The 16,383-nt window shown below is 41.9% G+C and overlaps 1 protein-coding gene across 2 annotated transcripts in view; it reads left to right on the top strand.

Moving 5' to 3' along the window:
* The window catches only part of adcy1b (adenylate cyclase 1b), an 88,081-nt gene that overhangs the window by 19,110 nt on the left and 52,588 nt on the right, over positions 1–16,383 (top strand). For both annotated transcript variants that reach the window (XM_062993390.1, XM_062993388.1), the window contains exons 2-3: positions 3,881–4,030; positions 7,048–7,166. In XM_062993390.1, coding sequence (XP_062849460.1) covers positions 3,881–4,030; positions 7,048–7,166 — 269 coding nt within the window. The remainder of the gene's footprint in view (positions 1–3,880; positions 4,031–7,047; positions 7,167–16,383) is intronic.

Raw genomic sequence — 16,383 nt, 5'->3', positions numbered from 1 at the left:
ATTTTGCAGACCCGGACCGCCCCACTTGGGGATGGAACCCAAGACCTTCTTGCTGTGAGGTGACACTGGGCTCACTTGTTTATGACTGTATAAAAAACTGGATAAACAAGTGGTTCTACAGTCTCAAAACAACATTTCTTAACACAATTGCAAGGCCACAGCCATGTATTGAATGCTGGGGGATATCTATAGATGTCAGAGTCAGAGTCAGAGTCAGAGAGGTTTTATTGTCATTTCAGCTACATACAAGTACATATTGAAACGAAACAGCGTTCCTCTAGGATCACGGTGTAACACGGTACAAAAAGTGCAAGACAAAACAGTGCAAATACAACAATAATACAAAAAATCCTATAATAAATAACTACAAAAGATATTCCTAATTATCCCTAATCTAAACAAGTAATTAGAACACAGGACTAAAGACAAGTGTTAGTACATGATGGTGAATAGATGGTACAATGGTTCATGAGGTAGTGACATGTTGTACATTAGCAGCGTAAAATTGGCAATGCAGATAAGGTGCCTAAAAAAGTAGATATGGTGCAAAATACAAGTAAGGTGCAGAAATTATTGTGCATTTCCAGGAGGTGTGCAAAAATACAAGTAACATAGTCAAAAATGCAAGTAACAGTCAATACAGATCAGTGTGTGGCAGCAGAAAATTTCCGGAGGAAATTGTTATAGTACTGAGTTGAGGAGTCTGATTGCTTGAGGGATAAAACTGTTACACAGTCTGGTTGTGTTAGTCCGGATGCTGCGGTATCGTCTCCCAGACGGGAGCAGAGTAAAAAGTCCATGTGATGGATGGGTTGGATCGTCCACAATGCTGAGAGCTTTGCGGATGCAGCGGGTGTTAAAAATGTCCGTGAGAGATGGAAGAGCGACCCCGATGATCTTTTCAGCTGTCCTCACTACTCGCTGGAGAGTCTTACGGTCCGACGCAGTACAATTTCCGAACCAGACAGTGATGCAGCCGCTCAGGATGCTCTCGATTGTTCCTCTGTAGAACGTGGTGAGAATGGGGGGTGGCAGATGAGCTTTCCTCAGTCTTCTCAAAAAGTAGAGACGCTGCTGGGCTTTCTTGGTGATGGAACTGGTGTTAAGGGTCCAGGTGAGATTCTCCTCCAGATGAACACCGAGAAATTTGGTGCTCTTGACGATCTCAACAGATGAGCCGTCGATGTGCAGTGGGGAGTGGTCCCTTAGTGTCTTTCTAAAGTCAATGACCATCTCTTTGGTTTTATCCACATTCAGAGACAGGTTGTTGACTTGGCACCAGTTCGTTAGATGTTGTACCTCCTCTCTGTACGCTGACTCATCGTTGTTGCTGATGAGTCCCACCACAGTTGTGTCGTCTGCAAACTTAACGATGGAATTCGAGCTGTGCATTGCTGTACAGTCGTGCGTAAGCAGAGTAAACAGCAGTGGACTGAGCACACAGCCTTGGGGAGCGCCGGTGCTCAGTGTGGTGGTGCTGGAGGTGTTCTTACCGATCCGGACGGACTGAGGTCTCTCAGTCAAGAAGTCCAGGATCCAGTTGCAGAGAGAGGTGTTCAGGCCCAGCGTGCTCAGCTTTCCAATTAGATGCTGAGGAATGATGGTGTTGAATGCTGAGCTAAAGTCTATGAACAGCATCCTGACGTAAGTATTCTTTCTGTCCAGGTGTGTAGAAGCCAGGTGAAGTGTAGTGGATATGGCGTCGTCCGTTGAGCGGTTAGGACGGTACGCAAACTGCAGTGGGTCCATGGTGGGAGGCAGTAGGGTCTTAATATGCCTCATGACTAGTTTCTCGAAGCACTTCATGATGATAGGCGTGAGTGCTACGGGACGATAGTCGTTGAAGCATGACACAGATGACTTCTTTGGCACGGGTACGATGGTGGTCGTCTTGAGGCACGTTGGAACGATGGCGCTGCTCAGGGAGATGTTGAAGATGTCAGTGAATACATCTGCCAGCTGGTCTGCACATCCCTTGAGCACTCGGCCAGGAATGTTGTCTGGTCCAGAAGCCTTCCGTGGGTTGACTCTGTGCAGAGTTCTCCTCACGTCCGCTGTGGAGAGACGAAGCACCTGGTCGTCACAAGGTGGGATCATCTTCCTCGCCAACATGTTGTTCTGCGCCTCGAACCGAGCGTAGAAGTCGTTCAGCGCATCTGGAAGGGAGGCATCACTGTCACAGACGGGTGGAGTCGTCCTGTAGTTGGTGATGGCCTGGATGCCCTGCCACAAGCGCCGTGTGTCACCGCTGTTCTGGAAGTGGCTGTGGATGTTCTGGCCGTGTGCGCGCTTTGCTTCTCGGATCGCCCGGGACAGTCTGGCTCTCGCTGTTCTCAGAGCCGGCTGGTCACCTGCTTTAAAAGCGGAGTCTCGGGCCCTCAGCAGTGCACGCACCTCTGGAGTCATCCACGGCTTCTGGTTGGGTCTGGAAGTGATGGTTCTAGTGGTAGTGACGTCCTCAATGCATTTGCTGATGTAGCAGGTCACTGAAGTCGTGTACTCCTCTAGATCAGTGTAATCGCCGTATGTTGCAGCCTCCCTAAACATGTCCCAGTCAGTGCACTCAAAACAGTCCTGAAGAGCAGAGATGGATCCTTCTGGCCAGGTTTTCACCTGTTTCTGTACAGGTCTGGAGCGCCTGATGAGTGCTCTGTATGCTGGAATTGTTCTCTGGAGTGACAAATCACGCTTCTCTGTCTGGCAATCCGATGGACGAGTCTGGGTTTGGTGGTTACCAGGAGAACGGAACTTGTCTGACTGCTTTGTGCCAAGTGTAAAGTTTGGTGGAGGGGGGTTTATGGTGTGGGGTCGTTATGGAGTTGGGCTCGAGCCCTTAGTTCCAGTGAAAGGAACTCTTAATGCTTCAGCATACCAAGAGATTTTGGACAATTTCATGCTCCCAACTTTGTGGGAACAGTTTGGGGATGGCCCCTTCCTGTTCCTGTGCACCAGTGCACAAAGCAAGCTCCATAAAGACATGGATGAGCGAGTTTGGTGTGGAAGAACTTGACTGGCCTGCACAGAGTCCTGACCTCAACCTGATAGAACACCTTTGGGATGAATTAGAGCGGAGTGTGTCTGACCTCTGACCTCACAAATGCGCTTCTGGAAGAATGGTCAAAAATTCCCATAAACACACTCCTAAACCTTGTGGAAAGCCTTTCCTGAAGAGTTGAAACTGTTATAGCTGCAAAGGGTGGGTCGACATCATATTAAACCCTATGGATTAAGAATGGTATGTCACTCAAGTTCATATGCGTGTGAAGGCATCAGATAAGATAAGATAAGACTTTATTGATCCCCTTAGGAAAATTAACTTGTGACAGCAGTACAAGAGAAGGGGGGTAAAGAACAGGGTGGAAAAACAACTAAGACAATACAAAACATAAAATACTAAGATAATAATAGAATCCAAGATAATAATAGTTTTGATCCCAGGACAAAGAGCAAAAGGACCAGCCTGACCATCCCCTCGTGTTGATTATTTTACAACCCAGTCTGATTAAAATGGGGTTATAACAGGCTCCAGTGTTCTTGGTCAAGCACTGTAGTTCAAACATGACCCACTTTAGTCTATCCAGAGGGGCACAGTCAAGCCTGGGCAAAGACCATCCCTAGAATGTTTAGTCCCTAGTAAAAGTAAACCAGTTTCCTTATTTTGATCACATATAACCAGTCAAACTGAACCAGGACACATGAAGAAAATGCCTTTATGCAGAAATTAATTAGAGGTGAGGATCAAAACTAGGTTGTTGGAGCTGTGCTGCATCAACATTACCTCTTGGTCAACTTGCTGTAGCTATTTTTTCATTCTCGTTTTTGCTATACTAATTTTTAATTCTCTCTCTCTCTTTCTCCCTCTGATTTGTGTTTGTGGTAGCTGGTGGCCAACACGGTGCTCCTCACCAGCGTAAATCTGTCGGGTCTTTTTGTGCGGATCCTCAGCGAGCGCGCTCAGAGGAGAGCCTTCCTACAGGCTCGCAACTGCATTGAGGAGAGACTACGCATGGAGGATGAGAATGAGAAGCAGGTAAAAGCACTGATCTCAGTCAGATCAGCTTTTAGTTTCATAACCTGACAGAAACCAACATGCTTTAATGATTGCAGTCTTATAGCAATATGTACAGTTCTGTAAAAACCTTTGTTGAACTGAAAGGATTGTAACAACCTGGTTAACTTTAAATCAGAAATTCAATCACACATTTTTCTTGCTTAAGACCGTAAATGACCACCTAAAAATCTAAACTAACAGTTCATAGGGTTTTTTTTCCCTTTTTTCCCTCCCAATTTAGCATAGCCAATTAGTCTCCCGCTGCTGGGGACCCCAGTCGTGTCCGAGGAGGGGCCACATGTTTCCTCTGACATGTGCGCACAGTCCATCAAACCCTTTTATTTTCATAGGGGTTTTTGTATCTGTTGGTCCTGGATTTTGTAAAGTTGCTTTGAGACAATGTCTATATATAAATTTGACTTGACTTGACTTTTATTTAACCATACTTTCTCACACACGGAGAGTCACACACTCTTCTCCGCATTCCTTCACTTTTTACAGACCTGGATTAAACTGTTCTGCACCTTCGTTTTTAGCCGGTCTTTTCCCACACAGCAGACTAGTGGCCAATTTTGTCTGCTGCAGGCGGTGTCAATGGTGCCTGCTAGGAGAGCTGAGATTCAAACTCAGAGAGTTAAAAATCACAGCGCTGGTGGGTTAGCGGAATCTCGAGCTGCACTATCTGGATGCCCAGTCCATAGGTATTTATTACTTTTGAAGCTGTCACATCCAACAGTCTTACAGAATGAGTCTTAAATTACTTTGCTCCAAATAGTGGAGACATTTCTTTGCCAGGTTAGTTGAGGGATGGTAAAGTTAAACAATTATTAGGTCTCTGGACTGGGACACTCAAAACATAAAAGACACTCATGTTGGGTTTATATGTGTAATTGTCTTGCTAAAAGACAAACCTCCTGCCCAGTTAAAGCTTTTAGGCAGGGGAATAGGTTGTATCCAAGTCTTTTTAGTACGTCGCGCCATTAATTTTCTGATTCAATCCTAATCAGATTGCCATTCCCTGCTGCTAAAAAGCAATAGTGTAGTGTTACATGGCTGAGTGCCTTGTAAAATCTTTGACTCACATACTGTTTGGAAACAGACACTTTAAACCACAATTACAGCTGCAGCCACAGACTTTTGCAGCTCTGTTGCCATCCTTAAGGAATTTTAATTGGACTGCCTGGCCTGAGGGGTGAATCTGTAGTGTTATTATTATTTATGATGATCTGAACTAAGCTCCAAGACATTTTAATGCCTTTGAGATGGTTTTGTACCTTTTTAACGTGCTTTTATATGACAAGCTCCTTAACTTGTTTTGAATGCTTATTTGACTTCATTTTATTTGTATTAATGGACATTCTCTACCATACTGATAGACCTCACAAAAAGATGCTCTATTGTAAAGTGAAAAGAACCAATATATAAATAATATATACATTTTCTGGTGCCGACTGACAACAAATTGAGTGAGTTGGAAATGTAGCATGTTATATAAGATACTAATAAAACTAATACAACAGTGACAAGGGGCATGAGTTCTTTTAAAGTCTGATTATTTTCTTTTGTAAATTTAAACTTTTTTTGTTCAACGTAGTGGCTGAACTGTTTGTTTATATAAACTGTAAATAAACAACTCTATCATATTTAAAATGTACAATACTTTTATAAAGCACTGTACCTTATACTGTAAGTATTAAATTTACTATAAAGTGCAGTTGCTTAAACACAATGTCTATTATAAAAAGTGCTATACTAATAAATTTAACTTTAATCGAGTAATTAGCACATCCATCCATGGTCGTTCAGGCAGTCTGTGATTCCACATGAGCATCAGTTTAAAAAAGGCGTGGCTGTCATTCTGTGTTTTACAGGAAGCATGGTTCAGTCCACATCATTTCAGGCAGGTTGCTAATGTAATGTAAAGACACAACGGGTTCTTCGTAATATGTTATTTACTGATCATTTACACTACTAAGTGATTACCTTTTACCACATACTCTCCCTCAAACCCTTTTAATTTTTAATTTAGGGCAGATGGAATCCCTTTATCATACCTTATCTTTTACATTTACATTTGCAGCATTAAGCAGACACTTTTGTCCAGGGTGACTTAGATTTATGAATGAACACAATCAAGCAGTTGAGGGTTAAGGGCCTTGCTCAAGGGTCCAACAGTGTCAAATTGACGTTGGTGGGGCTTGACCATTTGATTACTAGTCATATATACAGTACATGTGCAGGGTGCAATGGTGGCTCGTTGGAGAGCACAGTTGCCTCACAGCAAAAAGATCCTGGGATCGATTCCTGTGTGGAGTTTGCATGTTCTCCCCTTACCCATGTAGGTTTCCTTCGGGAGCTCTGATTTTCTCCCACAGTCCAAAGTCCCTCTATGTATGAGTGTGTGTGTATGTGTGTTTCCTGCTATTTGACCAGTGAATCTGGCATTCCTGAAGCCAAGAGAATTAAAGGCCTTGCTCAAGGGTCCAACAGTGGCAGCATGGCAGAGCTGGGATTTAAACACACAACCTTTCAGTTGGTAACCCACAGCTCTACCACTATCCCATTAAATTACAGTTAGTACAAAAACAGGGACAGTAAATAAACACAATCATAGCAATCTAGCATACAGTCATCCCTGATAAATCTAACACATTTCCATTATTATTATTATTTTTATTATTATTATTATTATTATTATTATTATTATTATACCATGTACAGTATTTTTTAACACCTACAGTAGGTTCTGTGAGATGGGATGTGAGTGGGAATTTCCAATCAATACCTTAATGTAGAGCATTGTTAATAAGCCTCATAAGACGCGGCTCAGCGCTGCAGTCGCCCTTGACCATGTTCAGCCTTATTTCTGTTACTATTATCCTTCATGCTCCTTCACCCATGATTGATTTGATTTTCACCTTTTTCTCCTCTACACCTTATTTCAAATATATGCAACACACACACACACACACACACACACACACACACACACACAGGAACGACTGTTGATGAGCCTGTTGCCCAGGAATGTTGCGATGGAGATGAAAGAAGACTTCCTAAAACCTCCAGAAAGGATCTTCCACAAGATTTACATCCAGCGCCACGACAATGTCAGGTAATCCTCGCCTGTTCTGTTTTTTTCAGTGCTGCCACTCTGGTCTGATGTGACCTTGTGTGCTAAGGTCATGGATATGTGTCAGAGGAGATTTATCAGGTCTCATACTGTGGTAAAAATGCCAAACAGCATATTTGTTATATTGCTATTTTTTCCCTAACTGCTTAAGGAAAACACTTTAGGGTTTTTCATCAAAGCTCTGCTTCATCTGTAGTGTGTGTGATTACATGGACAATTATTATTATCTACATACTTTGTTAGCCTGCTTTCACCCTGTCCTTCAATGGTCAGGACCCGACAGGACCACCACAGAGCAGGTATTATTTGGGTGGTGGATCATTCTCAGCACTGCAGTGACAATGACATGGTGGTGGTGTGTTAGTGTGTGTTACAGTGTGGTGGGTATGAGTGGATCAGACACAGCAGTGCTGCTGGAGTTTTTAAATACCGTGTCCACTAAGGGGGCTAACAAAGCACGCAGAGAAACAGATGGACTACAGTCAGTAATTGTAGAACTACAAAGTGCTTCTATATGGTAAGTGGAGCTGATAAAATTGACAGTGAGTGTAGAAACAAGGAGGTGGTTTTAATGTTATGGCTGATTGGTGTATATCAAATGTTGGGCTGATAGTATTTTGTAGTAGACTTGTTGAATGCAGCACATGTAGATAGGTAACTAACTTTAAGCTGAGAACTAACATGCACTGCTATTGATTTACATTAGCAAAGGGGCCCGGCAGATCTGTTTTGACAGCGTATTAGGTTGGTAGTTATAATGTTTTTGCTCACCGTGCAAGCGAGGTAAATTGGATTTAATATAACCTTGTGAACTGATGAACCTTGTGTAATGAGTAACTACCGTTCCTGTCATGAATGTAACCAAAGTGTGACGTTAAAATCCCAATAAACAAACAAACAAACAATATGACCAGCCTACCAAATATTCAGGATGCGTAAAAATCATAGAACAACTCTCTTGCTAAACAACCACAAACCACAAAGGGAATTGACAAAGGGAAAGGTGGCCAAAATAATGGAAACAAATAAAGGAAACAAAAGAAGGCAACTAAAGACTGCAGCTCAAAGCAGACAGACAATAGACCAGATAGGTGATTGGAGTAGGTGGTACCACACTCCACACACATGTCCTGAAGAGAAAATGGGTCATTTGCCCTACAGGGATATGAGCCTATGTAGTCTCCAGCAAAGTGCAGAAACTTAGATGGCCATGTTCAGTGATAAGCCCACTGTGACCACAGAGGAAGGTAAGAAAATTAGGTAACAGAGAAAAAATTAAATCTGCCACTCAGGTGGCGCAGCGGTAAAGTACGCTAGCGCACCAGAGTTGGGGTTTTGAATACATCGTATCGAATCTCAGCTCTGCCTTCCGACTGGGCTGGGCGGCAGCATGAACAACGATTGGCTGTTGTTCAGGGTTAGGGGTAAAAAGTCGGATCATAGGTCCTCATAACTGGTGCGACTGCGGCCCCTGCTGGCTGACTGATGGCGCCTGCACAGGGCTGAGGAATAATGCTGATGGGGGTGTGGCCCTCCGTACACAGTCCCTGTTAGTGTATGAACTCGACTTGTGCAGGTGAAAAATGCAGTCTGTACTGACTGTACGTGCCGGAGGGGGCGTATGTCAGTTGAGAGGCGTCCTCAGTCAGCGGTGAGAGTTCGAATCAGTATAGAGGACGCATTCAGGGTAATTGGACACGACTAGATTGAGGGGGGAAATTGGGGGGAAAAAGTGGGAAAAATTAATTTAAAAAAATAATTAAAAAAAAATAAATAAAAACTGAGGTCATAACATCAGCTACTCGGTCCACCAGTGTATGATAACCCAAGTTTTTTTTAACATAAAAGTGAAAGGAACTCAATACAGTTCAGGGCAGAGATTGAAAGGGAGCAAAGCAGCCACTCTATCACTGACAGCATGCATCCAGTGTGGATCTATCTATGGAGCATACCAAGTACATACCAGCCACTTTTAGGTCATTTGTAGCCTAAAACCAAGATTAAGGTATTTGGCCACAACTACAAGAGCTCTTTATGTCTGGAAGAGAAAACTTGAGGCATTCATACCCAACATCACAGTTTTCTTTACCATGCTTATCAAAAGCATCTGCTGAATGTAGCTTGATATGCTACTTATATTGCATGCAGATGAGGGAACTATCAATCATGATAGCCTTGACTAGTGTTGACATTAAAGCACCTCTCTGTGATTACACATCTTTAGTTTCGTGTTATGTAGAAGCTACAGAGTGTAAATCCAGCTGCAGAAGGGAGAATGAACAGCTCAGCCACTGATTAATGGTGTAAGGTTAAGAAATATGATCCAGCAAACAGTGTCAGTGATTTATGCTTTACTGTCTCTCTGTTGCTTCATGTTCTGCCATATTGATTTGGCTCCTTGTCTATATGAGTCGAAATCTTGAAAGCTACATTATATGGCCAAAAGTATGTAGACACCTGATAATGAGTCTGCAGAACAGTTCAATCCAAAACTACAGGCATTATTAAAGGAGTTGATGCTACAGCAGTCTCTACTCTTATTAGATGGCTTTCCACAAGGTTTAGGAGTGGATTGTGGGACTTTTGCCCATTCAGGGAAAAGAGCATTTGTGATGTCAGGCATTTATGTAGAAGGGCAAGATGTTACAATTCATCCCAAAAGTGTTTAATAGGGTTTAGGCCTGAGCGGGTAACATTTAGCATTCACCAGTGTAGCTTTTTAATGATTGTTGTATTAAAGAAAATGTCTGTTCATGTCACATCATAGGGGGTCACACACTACATGATCTACCACCAGGAGGAATCGCAGATGAGTCTGTCTGGTCTCCCAAACCATATTTTGTCACAAAAAAAATACCACGTCCTAAAATGCACATCAACAAGAAGCGAGCAATCAAAGTTGCTTGTTCGCTAATATGCAGTAGCTTTAGCCTAGTGGTTAGGGTACTGGACTAGTAATCAGAAGATCACTGGTTCAAACCCCACCTCTGTCAGGTTGCTGCTGTTGGGCCCTTGAGCAAGGCCCTTAAACCTCAATTGCTCAATTGTAACTGTAATGTAAGTCGCTTTGGATGAAGGCGTCTGTTCTGCAGAAGATTGGAGGTAAATGAATATTGTTTGCAATGCATTGTGGGTATTATGGTTTGGCCTGGGCGATAAGTCACAAATACTGTAAAGCTTGTGTGTGTGTGGATGTATTCTGATAGAAACTATATTATGTCCCTGTTCCACACATTTACAGGATCGGTCTGTATCCTGCGTTCTTATTGGCTGGGGCTCGACTCACTGCCAGTCACAACCTGATCGCAACACTTTTCACATTACAGGATTTTGAGTCGCTGATAGGTCCAGATATCAAGCATGCTTGATATTTAGAGTCTATGAGCGATTCGCAAGTCGCTCGGGTCATTGAACAGTTAGCGACTGAGAGGCAATTTTTGAGCCTCCGAGCTGGCATATCTAGCGGCGACCTGTCGACTAGCGAAAATCTGGGCAAAAATTTTGTAGTGTGAACTAGGCATAAGTCATTGTGACCTTAAAAAAGCAGACGTGTAACCAACCAAACTAGCTAAATGCTCAAGAGCTCTGTTTCCACTGGCGGAGTCTAGCGAAACAAGAAGATTGAAGCAATGTTGGGGCATCCCAGAAATCCCTAGGCTTCATTCAGGACTGTTGATTGCTTTCCAACAACCAGACGGAAGAGCATTTAGCGGAATCATTCAGGTGTGGCCTAGACACATAGTTTAATTTGCACACCAGCCTACTATTATTTGCGGCCTGTAGAGACGTAGTAAAGTAATGGGCATGTGGTTCCGGGTAGCTTAACAAAGACACCAATTCCAAACCCCTTGAGGTATTATTGCCAGTATTACTGATCAAAAGGATAAATAGTCTTCACTTAACAGCATGCTAAGATTCGGTTGTTATCGTTATGTAACATCATAATAACCCTTGTACAACTGAGCCGTCGTCCCTCTTACCCTTCCCTCGAGTGCACTTTCAGGCAAGAGAAGCTTAATTCACCGTCAATTATTAACGGGCCAGATTAAAATGATGCTCCTCCTTTAGTTATTAACAGCATGTGCCAAAGGCTGCATTCATTTACATTTCATAACCTCAGATCAAGACTTACACACACGGCTGCTGATATTCAGTTATCATAATTCATGCAGCTAAATTGCTTTATTTGTGATTTTTATTCTTAAAAAAAGAAGGAGCTGTTTGTAAAAAGGCAGATTTATGGTGCAAATATAGCTGTACACCGTGTGGTTATAAGTGTTGGAATAGCAAAGTGATGTCTATACTTATTTGCATAGTGATACACAGAATCAGATTTTCACAAATGTAGCAGTCTGTTTGACCCTAGTAATAACACCTTTTTTAAATTACTTGGATTTTTGGACTCTTTAATCAAAATTCTGGTAAACTGAGCATGGTAGGATGCTAATTAACTAACTGCACCAAGCAATACACCTGCATAGCCATTTGTTTAGACTGGCCGATCATTTAATGTTCGAACTTTCCTTCTCTTTGTTCATTTCTATCTTTTGCACTGGAGCAAATTTCCATTCCAAATTTCGCATTCAGGGTAATTGGACACGACTAGATTAGGGGAGAAAATTGGGGGGAAAAAAGTGGGAAAAATTAATTTTAAAAAATAATTTTAAAAAATATATAAAAACTGAGGTCATAACATCAGCTACTCAGTCCACCAGTGTGTGATAACACATGTTTTTGAACATAAAAGTGAAAGGAACTCAATACAATCCAGGGCAGAGATTGAAAGGAGCGAATCAGCCACTCTATCACTGACAGCATGCATCCAGTGTGGATCTATCTGTGGAGCTGTGATCAAAGAATGTGTGCATACAAACTGACAGAAACAAAAGTACATACCAGCCACTTTTAGGTCATTTGTAGCCTAAAACCCAGATTAGGGTATTGGTCCACAACTACCAGAAGTTCTTTATGTCTGGAAGAGAAAACTTGAGGCATTCATACCCAACATCTGAACAGCCTCCTTCTCTGGAGCGCACATGAGATGATGTAAAATGCTGTCTTTGTAGAGAGCTCACTAGGTTTTCGAACACACCCTATATGAAGAAGACTTAGAGCAATGACGATGAAAGGCTGCTGCTTAATGTACTGTACAAGTTAGTCTAGTGTTTTTGGCCATAACAGAAAATGTGCATTATTATGACAATCAACTGTAGTTCAAATTGAGCTGGAAGGTCGATTTACATGAGAATTGCCCGATTGCATCATGCTTCCTCTCCACCAATGCCGATCCCCGCTCTGATTGAGGAGAACAAAGCTAGCCCACGCCCCTTCGACAAGTGGGCAGCAGCCGTATGCATTTTGTCACCTACACTTTGACGAGTGCAATGCGGATCAGCATTGTATACGGAGAGACACACCCTGAGAGCACTCTTTCCCTATCTCTGTGCAGGCACCATCAATCAGCCAGCAGAGGTCGTAATTGCATTAGTTATGAAAGAGTCCCTATCCGGCTTTAATATCCCATCCCTATCTGAACAACAGGCCAATCGTTGTTCATGTGGCTGCTTAGCCCAGCCGGCAGGCAGAGCTGAGACTGGATATGATGTATTTGAGATCCCAGCTCTGCGTGTGTTTTACTGCTGCGCCACCTGAGCGGCCGTCACCTGATTGAACTTTGACCAAGTTTGCCACTGACCTTTTAAATGCACCTACAATGAGACACACTGATTGATATGAGCTTAACGTGGTGTATTGTACTAAAACAATGACAGAGGAATTGTATTAGTGGAGCGAACTTGTGAGCAGCAATAATTAAGAGAAGTTTAGTGTTCTTATGTCATTCTTTTAGTACATTAAATTGTGTTAAGCTTTTTTTTTTTTTTTTTTTAATGATAAGCATTTTAAACTCTCTCGGAAAAGCTGATTCTCAGCGTTTCTCAGAACCCCGAGCTATAACACAAGTTTAAAAGTGAAACAGTGAGGGAAATACAGTTAAAATAGATGAATGTGGACGCTTTCAGAATGGATTTGACAGTTATTTCACACAAATGCAGATTCGTCTCATATTCGCACTTTGATGACATTTTACCGTACCGCTCAAGCCGAGCACTGAACAAAGCGGTGATTTTCACCAAGGCTTGCAGTGAGCGAAGCGCTAAACACTTCTCATGTGAAAGCGCCCTAGGCTTAAATGGCTTTGGTCTAGAAATGTAACAATAACAAATTTGACCACAAATAATGGACAAGAACTCACCCTAAAATGTTACAACATTTGATGTAATTATATGACCTTAATTAAAATGTATAGACGGAATCCCATTGCTGTTGGCTGGAAACTTGGGTCCTGACACGGTCCAATCAATTAGCCAATAAACATAATCTTAGGCTCTCCATGTGTAGTGGTTTACATTTACGGCATTTAGCAGATGCTTTCGTCAGCGACCTTTTGCTTACCAGTCCAGTACCTTAACCACTAGGCTACAACAGTAGTTTTCATAGGCCATCTTTTGGTAAATTAGTAAATTGTTTATGTACTTGCTTAATTTTCCTCTCTTTTTACTAGTCACTTTCCACCAGAAACACAGGGCATCAAAGTGTGAATTTGTGATGTGTAGGGCATTACAACCTCACACATTATTATTAGGGACCTAGGGACTATTTAGAGCAGCACATTTTTTAAAAAGTGGGGAAAATGGGGAAACCCATAAGGGCATTGGGAAAACAGGCAAAACTCCTCACATACTGTAACTGGAGGTAAGGATTAAACCCCGAATGCATTCTAAAAATCATGAAGAATTATCAATTTATTTAAAACCTTGATTACTCATGGATTTCTTTTGTAGTATTTCCAAATTATGTTCCTATGAAGTCAATTTTTATGACGCACATCGGTTCCATACATTATACTATTCATCAGCTATAAAAATGAAAATGCAGGGGACACAAATAAATGCTAAAAAAATCAAAATTGAAATGAAAATGTGTGTTTCCGAAAACCTTCCGAAACCGAGCATACCACAGGGGTGTACCTGTTATAATGAGGTTACAGTTTGTAAGCTTCCCTTTCAGATTCTTAGTCGGTTGTGTAGAGAAGCCTGTGGTTAAAATGTTAGCACAAGGTTTCAGTCAGAATGCTTTAGTTGATCTGTCTGCGTGGAGTTTGCCAGGTTAGCTTCTGTAGTCCATCTGTTTCCCTGCATGCTTTTTTTCCACCCTGTTTTTAATAGTCAGGACCCCCCACATGACCACCACAGAGCAGGTATTATTTGGGTGGTGGATCATTCTCAGCACTGCAGTGACACTGACATGGTGGTGGTGTGTTAGTGTGTGTTGTGCTGGTATGAGTGGATCAGACACAGCAGCGCTGCTGGAGTTTTTAAATAACATGTCCACTCACTGTCCACTCTATTAGACACTCCTACCTCATTGGTCCACCTTGTAGATGTAAAGTCAGAGACGATCGCTCATCTATTGCTGCTGTTTGAGTTGGTCATCTTCTAGACATTCATCAGTGGTCACAGGATGCTGCCCACAGGGAGCTGTTGGCTGGATGTTTTTGGTTGGTGGACTTTTCTCAGTCCAGCAGTGACCGTGAGGAAACTCCGTCTGATCATACCAGCACAACACACACTAACACACCACCACCATGTCAGTGTCACTGAAGTGCTGAGAATGACCCACCACCCAAATAATACCTGCTCTGTAGTGGTCCTGTGGGGGTCCTGACCATTAAAGAACAGCATTAAATAGGGCTAACAAAGCATGCAGAGAAACAGATGGACTACAGTCAGTAATTGTATATATAAGGTCTTATAGTATTTTGTTAGCATTTTCTAGTTTTCATTATCACCACTTAATAATTGTTAATATGACTGGTGAATTAGTACATCAGTTTAAAGCATTTTTACAGCATGCATGTGTTGCTCTTAATAATTTGCTTTGGTTACAAGATCTCTCAGCAGCAAACCTTCTGCTCATTGCCATTTTCCTCTGTAGAAAATCATTCTAGAACATTATTACAATCATCTGTCTTAGCAAAATGCAATAATAATTGCAAAAAATAGGAAAATAATAATAAAAAAACTGTTCATTTACTAAAAATAAATGACATGCTGACAGCAGGGTAAAAATAAACGAGGAACATAAACAAGCTGCAAATGGAAATGCCAGCAAGGCTGTAATTTCCATTAATGTCAGCTGCCTAAATGAATAACATAATATTTTGTAACATATTATACACACATTTCATTAGGGATATTTTTCACCCGTCAGCAGATAACATCTATAACTGTGAAGAGAGAGAGAGAGAGGGAGAGAGAGAGAGAGAAATAAACAGACACAAACTGGGTTTTTATTCAAACCTTTCGAAGATGTTACAGACATTAAACACTTGATAAACAGTCCAGCTGTTTTGTGAAAATTTCTACTATAATGTTAAAAACACTACTGGGTTAAAAATGTGCCAAACCCAAAATTCATTTTAATGGTCGTAATGACAAACGGTTGGTGAGAAAATAAGCAAGAACTAAGAAATTACACTCCTGACACATGTGTTACCTTTACATTTTCAGCATTTTGCAGACACTTGTGTCCAAAGTGACTTACAGTAGTGTGACAGTATGCAGTCTAAGCAATTAAGGGTTAAGTGCCTTGCTCAAAGGCCCAACAGTGACAACCTGGCACTTGTGGGGCTTGAACCAGTGACCTGTTGATTACCTGTCCAGTACCTTAACCGCTTGGTTACAACTGCCCTTTAAATGCTGTTTTAACTGAATGGGCACAAATTCCTACAAACTTTATTTAACGTTTTGTGAAAAGCCTTCTCAGAAGAGTGACTACTGTTATAGATGAAAAAAATCACATAGAGGGAGGTCAATCTATTTTTACTATATACACCGATCAGCCATAACATTAAAACCACCTCCTTGTTTCTACACTCACTGTCCATTTTATCAGCTCCACTTACCATATAGGAGCACTTTGTAGTTCTACAATTACTGACTGTAGTCCATCTGTTTCTCTGCATGCTTTGTTAGAAGAGGAGTCTTTCCAGGAGTCTTTCATGCTGTTCTTCAATGGTCAGGACTCTCCCAGGACCACTACAGAGCAGGTATTATTTGGGTGGTGGGTCATTCTCAGCACTGCAGTGACACTGACATGGTGGTGGTGTGTTAGTGTGTGTTGTGCTGGTATGAGTGGA

Source organism: Trichomycterus rosablanca, chromosome 4 (genome assembly GCF_030014385.1).
Source record: "Trichomycterus rosablanca isolate fTriRos1 chromosome 4, fTriRos1.hap1, whole genome shotgun sequence".
In the NCBI taxonomy this organism is placed as follows: Eukaryota; Metazoa; Chordata; class Actinopteri; order Siluriformes; family Trichomycteridae; genus Trichomycterus; species Trichomycterus rosablanca.
The sequence above is the reverse complement of the archived record's forward strand: the minus strand, read 5'-3'. Positions and strand labels throughout refer to the sequence as shown.